This window comes from Berghia stephanieae, chromosome 15 (genome assembly GCF_034508935.2).
Source record: "Berghia stephanieae isolate SIO BIC M18660-M18661 chromosome 15, UCSD_Bste_1.3, whole genome shotgun sequence".
Lineage (NCBI taxonomy): Eukaryota > Metazoa > Mollusca > Gastropoda > Nudibranchia > Aeolidiidae > Berghia > Berghia stephanieae.
In genome coordinates, this window is record NC_088374.1 from 25624284 (window position 1) to 25634033 (window position 9750).

Here is a 9750-nt window from a genome sequence, read left to right on the forward strand (position 1 = left end):
TTTATTATTTATTCAACGTTTGTGTGGAAAAATGGAGTTCAATTGGTGTATTTTTAATTCAAATTATAACAAATGATGTACAATGTAATTTAAGAAAATTGAGATTTAAATATTTTTTTTTAAAATGAAAACATTTGAGAGCAGTCGAATTACAATAGTGAAATAATCTAAGACAGTTGGTATCAAAAATAGAAAATTGCGACAACTTGTCACAATTGTACAAGTGATATTATAGAGTCTACTAGTGATAATATAGAATATACAAGTGAAACAGAATCTAACTACCAATCTATGAAAAGAGAATTCTTTACTGCCATAACATCTAAAATGAAGGCATTATAAAATTTGATCTTCAAAATTCAAATATCAAGGGGCGAGCAGAATGGAAAGGGGGGGAGGGGGGGGGGGGGGAAGAGACATGGGGGAATATGAAATACAAGGCAACGAGAATAGAATAGAGAGAGAGGTTGGAGGGGGGGGGGGGGAGTGGTTGACAATGGCAAAACATTTGTATATTTGCTGTCAAACGTAATTAGCTATCAAATAAATTAATAGATAAATAAGTAGATAACGAAAAAAATATAGAAATTTTAATGACATTTTTTTAAAAAAAGTTTTCTCAGACTTGCAAAATATAAACGAAAAAAAAAAAGATTGAATTATCCAGATTCATTGAAACAGGATTAAAGATAAGTCAAAAAAAAAAGGGGGAAGAGGGAAGGTGAGGGGAATGCACGATAATAATAATAATAATAATAATAATAATAATAATAATAATAATAATAATAATAATAATAATAATAATAATAATAATAATAATAATAATAATACTTTATTGCATCCCAAAAAGGAAATGTAACCACCAGTTGTAATTCCCATCTAAGCATTTCAAATTTGGGACTGTTTACATTTTTTTTCTATTCATTTCACTCAGGGGAGGGGGTGGAGGGGTGAGAGAAAGAGACAATTAGGGCAAAAGGGGGGGGGGGGGGGGGTGGGGTGAGAGAAAGAGACAATTAGGGCAGAGGGGGGGGGGAAAGGGGGGTGGAGGGGGGGTGGAGGGGTGAGAGAAAGAGACACTCATTTGGAGTGTAGAATTTAGGTAACGCTTATTAAATCAATTTTTTATAGAAATTCATACAATGAAAATAATACAACACCTAAAATAAACAATAAATATCAAATGCAATGTAACATCGAACAATGAAATGTCATGTCTTTAAAATTGTTGATAAAATTAGAACAAAGCAAAGCAGGGGGGAATTAAGCTGACCTTTTTAACTCAACAATAAAATACCTAATTGACCAACCAGTATTCAATAACACACTGTCCTAGCACATTAACACGTCTGTAGGTCTAAATGTGTTACACGTTATGTATTGACCTACCATCAGTGGTTGACTGGTTAACACCACCATCAAGATTTTTAAATTTGAGAACTTTTTAATAAATAAAATAAATAAATCAATAGTTTTTTTTTTTCTGAAGACTGAAAATCGGAATTGATTGAATTACTGATGTGAAGTAAAGAATTATCTTTTTAAAATTTTAATCAATTAACAATTAAGTCAGTTTTAAACATTTCTATTGTACTTCTTTACCAACGAAAAGGCTTATCTTTTTGGTCCAACACATACGCACACATCCCTACAAGAAAATTATCTTTGAGGGTTTTTTCTTTTTTTTATTATTTTTTTTTTTTTTGTTGTTTTTTGTTTTTTTGTTGTTTTTTGTTTTTTTTTTTTTTGGGGGGGGGGGGGGGGGGGGGGGGGCTATTTGCTATTTGTTTGTTTTGTTTATTTGGAGTGTCTTTTCATTTCAATTAAGAGTTTGGAATTTCTAAAGGACTGAAACAATATTAGTCAAAACAATGAATTCTAATTCTAATTGTCTATTTCAATCCATGCAGCTTGACCTACTGTTGTCACAACAATTCATTTCACATTTATAGCTCATCATTTCTACCATCTGTGAATATTTTCAACGTGATCCCTGCGAGTCAAGAGTGTGTTTCTAAACATGCAAAATTTGGACTTTTCTGTTTTAGTCATTGTCTCATTTCTAGAGTTCTAGACTTTTGTTGCAAAATTTTCTCCTCTAATTTCCCTCTTTATGTTTTTCTTTTTCTTTTTAAAAAATCATTATCATTTACCTTTCTACCTCTTGGTATCAGGATACTCTCTCTCTCTCTCTCTCTCTCTCTCTCTCTCTCTCTCTCTCTCTCTCTCTCTCTCTCTCTCTCTCTCTCTCTCTCTCTCTCCTTTCTTTTCTTTTTATTTTTTTGTGTAGTAGTCTACCATTCCTACATCGTGGAACATCATCCTACCCCAGCTATCACGAGTCCATAATTTCTTGTATAATCTCCAAACACAAACACAACTAAAAGTGTTGATTTATTCAAGGCCTAATCGTGCTGACACAACAACACACGAGCTGAGCTGACAACACAACACCGTGCAACAACGTTTTACACATTCCAATCTAGACATTAAATATCTAGAGTCGAAATACCAGATTTACAGCAACAAACAATACATGAAATGTTTATTATCTCTACCCAAAATGCATTTCTTTCTATTAAAAAAAAAAAAACAAACAAACAAACAAACAAAAAAACACCCAAAAAATAAATTAAAAAACAGAAGAAGAAAAGTAAAACCCTTGAAGGCCTCTCTTTGACAACTGACATGTACAACCATTATGACAACATCTGGACATTACATTATGACAACATCTGGACATTACATTATGACAACATCTGTACATTACATTATGACAACATCTGTAGCAAGCAGGCTCGTCCAACTGGGATCGTTGTGAATTTCTACTCAAATGTTCTATCAGTATCAGCATTGTTTGGGTGTTTTTGTTGTCCAATTCAAACGTGCATTGTAAGACTGACTACGATGTGGTTTGAGATAGAACAATTGAACACTCTCCCCGATGTGGTTTGAGATAGAACAATTGAACATTCTTCCCGATGTGGTTTGAGATAGAACAATTGAACACTCTCCCCGATGTGGTTTGAGATAGAACAATTGAACACTCTCCCCAATGTGGTTTGAGATAGAACAATTGAACACTCTCCCCTATGTGGTTTGAGATAGAACAATTGAACACTCTCCCCGATGTGGTTTGAGATAGAACAATTGAACATTCTTCCCGATGTGGTTTGAGATAGAACAATTGAACACTCTCTCCCAGCAAACCGATGCAATTTGACAATACTCATGATAGAGTCAAACATCTTTATAAACTATAATTGAATAACGATTATCCCTTCAATGACTAAACATTCTATTTTCCTTTTAAGATTTAAAAAAAAAGAGGGGGGGGGGGGGGGGGGCTTTAAAATTAAATGGATCAACAAAAATCTCACCAGTTAAATTTCAAAATCAAATTTTCACCCAAAATAAAATAAAAAATGAGATAATAATTTTACCAACAACAAAATACATAAATAACCAAACAAAAATTAATAAAAAAAGAGGAGAAAAAATTTTAAAAGATGGGGATGGGGGGGAAATGGTGAGATGTTTAAAAAAATCAATGCTGGTATTGTATGGAATACAATTGTCAAATTCACAAATTTCACAAATTTTGACAGAGCTTCACTTTCTTGTCTATAAGATTTCATTATTTACAAATTCAATATTCGTAGTTGTAGTCTTGTCACTATTATATTGTCATTATTTACAAATTCAATATTCGTAGTTGTAGTCTTGTCACTATTATATTGTCATTATTTACAAATTCAATATTCGTAGTTGTAGTCTTGTCACTATTATATTGTCATTATTTACAAATTCAATATTCGTAGTTGTAGTCTTGTCACTATTATATTGTCATTATTTACAAATTCAATATTCGTAGTTGTAGTCTTGTCACTATTATATTGTCATTATTTACAAATTCAATATTCGTAGTTGTAGTCTTGTCACTATTATATTGTCATTATTTACAAATTCAATATTCGTAGTTGTAGTCTTGTCACTATTATATTTATTTCAATCATATTGTAGTTGTAGTTTGTCATTATATTGTCTATTCAAATTCAATATTCGTAGTTGTAGTCTTGTCACTATTATATTGTCATTATTTACAAATTCAATATTCGTAGTTGTAGTCTTGTCACTATTATATTGTCATTATTTACAAATTCAATATTCGTAGTTGTAGTCTTGTCACTATTATATTGTCATTATTTACAAATTCAATATTCGTAGTTGTAGTCTTGTCACTATTATATTGTCATTATTTACAAATTCAATATTCGTAGTTGTAGTCTTGTCACTATTATATTGTCATTATTTACAAATTCAATATTCGTAGTTGTAGTCTTGTCACTATTATATTGTCATTATTTACAAATTCAATATTCGTAGTTGTAGTCTTGTCACTATTATATTGTCATTATTTACAAATTCAATATTCGTAGTTGTAGTCTTGTCACTATTATATTGTCATTATTTACAAATTCAATATTCGTAGTTGTAGTCTTGTCACTATTATATTGTCATTATTTACAAATTCAATATTCGTAGTTGTAGTCTTGTCACTATTATATTGTCATTATTTACAAATTCAATATTCGTAGTTGTAGTCTTGTCACTATTATATTGTCATTATTTACAAATTCAATATTCGTAGTTGTAGTCTTGTCACTATTATATTGTCATTATTTACAAATTCAATATTCGTAGTTGTAGTCTTGTCACTATTATATTGTCATTATTTACAAATTCAATATTCGTAGTTGTAGTCTTGTCACTATTATATTGTCATTATTTACAAATTCAATATTCGTAGTTGTAGTCTTGTCACTATTATATTGTCATTATTTACAAATTCAATATTCGTAGTTGTAGTCTTGTCACTATTATATTGTCATTATTTACAAATTCAATATTCGTAGTTGTAGTCTTGTCACTATTATATTGTCATTATTTACAAATTCAATATTCGTAGTTGTAGTCTTGTCACTATTATATTGTCATTATTTACAAATTCAATATTCGTAGTTGTAGTCTTGTCACTATTATTTATTTCAATTTATTTACAAATTTCAATTATTCGTAGTTGTAGTCTTGTCACTATTATATTGTCATTATTTACAAATTCAATATTCGTAGTTGTAGTCTTGTCACTATTATATTGTCATTATTTACAAATTCAATATTCGTAGTTGTAGTCTTGTCACTATTATATTGTCATTATTTACAAATTCAATATTCGTAGTTGTAGTCTTGTCACTATTATATTGTCATTATTTACAAATTCAATATTCGTAGTTGTAGTCTTGTCACTATTATATTGTCATTATTTACAAATTCAATATTCGTAGTTGTAGTCTTGTCACTATTATATTGTCATTATTTACAAATTCAATATTCGTAGTTGTAGTCTTGTCACTATTATATTGTCATTATTTACAAATTCAATATTCGTAGTTGTAGTCTTGTCACTATTATATTGTCATTATTTACAAATTCAATATTCGTAGTTGTAGTCTTGTCACTATTATATTGTCATTATTTACAAATTCAATATTCGTAGTTGTAGTCTTGTCACTATTATATTGTCATTATTTACAAATTCAATATTCGTAGTTGTAGTCTTGTCACTATTTATATTGTCATTATTTACAAATTCAATATTCGTAGTTGTAGTCTTGTCACTATTATATTGTCATTATTTACAAATTCAATATTCGTAGTTGTAGTCTTGTCACTATTATATTGTCATTATTTACAAATTCAATATTCGTAGTTGTAGTCTTGTCACTATTATATTGTCATTATTTACAAATTCAATATTCGTAGTTGTAGTCTTGTCACTATTATATTGTCATTATTTACAAATTCAATATTCGTAGTTGTAGTCTTGTCACTATTATATTGTCATTATTTACAAATTCAATATTCGTAGTTGTAGTCTTGTCACTATTATATTGTCATTATTTACAAATTCAATATTCGTAGTTGTAGTCTTGTCACTATTATATTGTCATTATTTACAAATTCAATATTCGTAGTTGTAGTCTTGTCACTATTATATTGTCATTATTTACAAATTCAATATTCGTAGTTGTAGTCTTGTCACTATTATATTGTCATTATTTACAAATTCAATATTCGTAGTTGTAGTCTTGTCACTATATTATATGTCATTATTTACAAATTCAATATTCGTAGTTGTAGTCTTGTCACTATTATATTGTCATTATTTACAAATTCAATATTCGTAGTTGTAGTCTTGTCACTATTATATTGTCATTATTTACAAATTCAATATTCGTAGTTGTAGTCTTGTCACTATTATATTGTCATTATTTACAAATTCAATATTCGTAGTTGTATTTGTCTTGTCATTATAATATTGTCAGTTAGTTTACTACAATTCAATTATTTCGTAGTTGTAGTCTTGTCACTATTATATTGTCATTATTTACAAATTCAATATTCGTAGTTGTAGTCTTGTCACTATTATATTGTCATTATTTACAAATCAATATTCGAGTTGTAGTCTTGTCATATTATATTGTCATTATTTACAAATTCAATATTCGTAGTTGTAGTCTTGTCACTATTATATTGTCATTATTTACAAATTCAATATTCGTAGTTTGTAGTCTTGTCACTATTATATTGTCATTATTTACAAATTCAATATTCGTAGTTGTAGTCTTGTCACTATTATATTGTCATTATTTACAAATTCAATATTCGTAGTTGTAGTCTTGTCACTATTATATTGTAATTAAAATCACTTGATGCTTGAGAGAGACTTTCTCAATAAAAATAATACAAAATAAAAGTTGTAACCAAGGCCGTGCCAAGGATTAAATATATTGGGATTTTCCATTCGACAAATCAAGCATGCAACAACTAAAAAGAGCAAAGTTTTTGGGGGGTTTTTTGTGTGACACCTACAGCAATAGACGACAATGAGATGGATGGCGATGAAAGAAGCAAACGCTGATCCGATTTCCTTGCCTTGCTGAAGTCGCGTTTGGTTGTATTCGTGTCTGCAGGCATGCTCGGGCACAACGTTTTAAGGCACTTAAGCGCTCGTTTACAAAGTTTTAAGGCATTTTAGCACTTGAGTAGAAAGTTTTAAGGCATTTTAGCACTTGAGTAGAAAGTTTTAAGGCATTTTAGCACTTGAGTAGAAAGTTTTAAGGCATTTTAGCACTTGAGTAGAAAGTTTTAAGGCATTTTAGCACTCGGGTACAAAGTTTTAAGGCATTTTAGCACTTGAGTAGAAAGTTTTAAGGCATTTTAGCACTTGAGTAGAAAGTTTTAAGGCATTTTAGCACTTGAGTAGAAAGTTTTAAGGCATTTTAGCACTCAGGTACAAAGTTTTAAGGAATTTTAGCACTTGAGTAGAAAGTTTTAAGTCATTTTAGCGCTCGGGTACAAAGTTTTAAAACTTTTTAGCAAAGTATTTTTGTTATTTTTTTGTGAGTTTAATTTTGTTTTATTTTGTTCTGCTGTTCTTTTTTCATATACTATTTTTTTTAATTTGTTAAAAGTGGAAGGGCTGGCAGGTTTGGTTAGTCAGTAGCATTGAAATAAAACTGGTATTCACTGTAGGCGGTCAGCAAGGCAGTCAATCAGCAAGGAGCAAATGGTTTGGGAAGAAGCACAGATTAGGTCAAAGGTCAGGGGGAGACGATGGTGGGATTGCAGAATGGAATGATGATTTCAATGACAACATTGACGCTGATGATGCCGATGATGTTGATGTTGATGATGGTGATGAATGACAGCAACGATGACGATAAGGATGCTGATAATAATGACAATAATGAGAATACCAACAACATTGACAAAGACAAGGATGAATAGAAGGTAACGGGTTACTTACAGACTGCCTATAACCATGCTTATGAAAGAACTGAAGGTATGGGAGGAGGAGCAAACAATGGGAGATAATATATCATATATATATCAGATATAACATATAATGTATCTGTGTATGTATGGAACAATATAAATATATATATATATATATATAATCATCACGCCAAAGTCAAATTTTTTGTGCACAAGATGTTGTTGAGAAAGATATATATATAAAGAGAAACAAAGAGATGAGTATAATGTTAGTCACTCTAGGATGTGGATTATACACAAAAATATATATGTGTGTGTTAGAGGAAGAGAAACAAAGAGAGACAGAAAGAGAGAAGGGGGTGACACAGAGAGAGAGAGAGAGAGAGAGAGAGAGAGAGAGAGAGAGAAGAGATCTCAAACAGATTTCTGTCAACTATTTCTATCCACACTAGCAACTCTACACATACGGAAAACGTTATATTTTATATATAATATTGATCAGTACATGGTTCTACAATGATATGAGGATTCTATTGACAAACTACAGATCCCCTAAATAAATGTTATATGGGAGAAAAAATCATGGGTTTGCCAAAATATCACTCCTGGGGCCCCAAATGAAAGAACCTTTAGCATGTTTGGAACAGGACGAACATCATCAATGAAAATAAAAGAATGCACCTTTAACGAAGCGCTAGTGCTGCCAATCCTTTTGTACAACTGTGGTACTTTGGGTCTTACTAAAAAAGAATTTGGACACCCTGGACTCCCTTCATCGCAAACAATTGAGATGAGTTATTGGAGTACATTGGCCAGACAAAATCTGTAATGAGGATGTATATGACAGAAGCAGAGACGCGTATAAAAGAAACAAAAGATGGAAACTGTTCGTACACGTGCTCCGACGAGATGAAAATATTCCAGCACAAGCCTCAATGGATGATTACTTCAAACAAGGAGCCAAATACAGAGGGCGTACACCAACTTCACTTCCAACAACATTGAATCAAGATCTCAAAAAAACATCAAATGCATTTAGAAACAACAACCGACGAACTGATTTCAACAACACAAGGAAACATCCAATTGCTTCAGCACCGTAACACACATGATAACATTCAAAAGCTAAAAACGCTAACACTGGACAGAGATTTATGGAAACAAATAACTAACTAGATAATAGAAACAGACTGACACACTTGAAGTAACACACACATTCACAGCAAGCGTCCATAGAGACAACGTAGCCATATTCATTCATACATATATAGATAATAGATCTTTCCATTGTTCCTACAAGAGTCATCGTCAATATGACAGGACACACTAGAAGGAGGAAGAAAAAAGAGATTAACAAAACAAGAACTGGGTGGACAACATTAAAGACTGGACAACGATGGACAGTCCCACTCTCATCCACAAGGCAGAAAACTGACGAATGGCACCAAATGGCACCAAACAGACGAATGGCACCAAACAGACGAATGGCACCAAACAGACGAATGGCACCAAATGGCACCAAACAGACGAATGGCACCAAATGGCACCAAACAGACGAATGGCACCAAACAGACGAATGGCACCAAATGGCACCAAACAGACGAATGGCACCAAATGGCACCAAACAGACGAATGGCACCAAATGGCACCAAACAGACGAATGGCACCAAATGGCACCAAACAGACGAATGGCACCAAATGGCACCAAACAGACGAATGGCACCAAATGGCACCAAACAGACGAATGGCACCAAACAGACGAATGGCACCAAACAGCTACAGGATCAGCTCCCATGCCTCCTCTGGGATCGACACGATCAGGAGATTGAGGTGAGGTGAGAGGTATCTTCAAATCTCTCTAACATTTTTGTTGTCCATTTCTTCCCCAGTAGCCTGTGTTGCTGCTCTCTT

The 9750-nt window shown here is 31.9% G+C and overlaps 1 protein-coding gene across 35 annotated transcripts in view; it reads right to left on the minus strand.

Moving 5' to 3' along the window:
- Positions 1-9750, minus strand: part of LOC144960773 (talin-1-like) — a 146447-nt gene that overhangs the window by 95854 nt on the left and 40843 nt on the right. For 22 of the 35 annotated variants that reach the window (XM_078894095.1, XM_078894088.1, XM_078894090.1 and 19 more), the window contains exon 15: positions 7871-7900. The exons of the other annotated variants lie outside the window; for them this stretch is intronic. In XM_078894095.1, coding sequence (XP_078750221.1) covers positions 7871-7900 — 30 coding nt within the window. The remainder of the gene's footprint in view (positions 1-7870; positions 7901-9750) is intronic. 35 annotated transcript variants of the gene reach the window in all.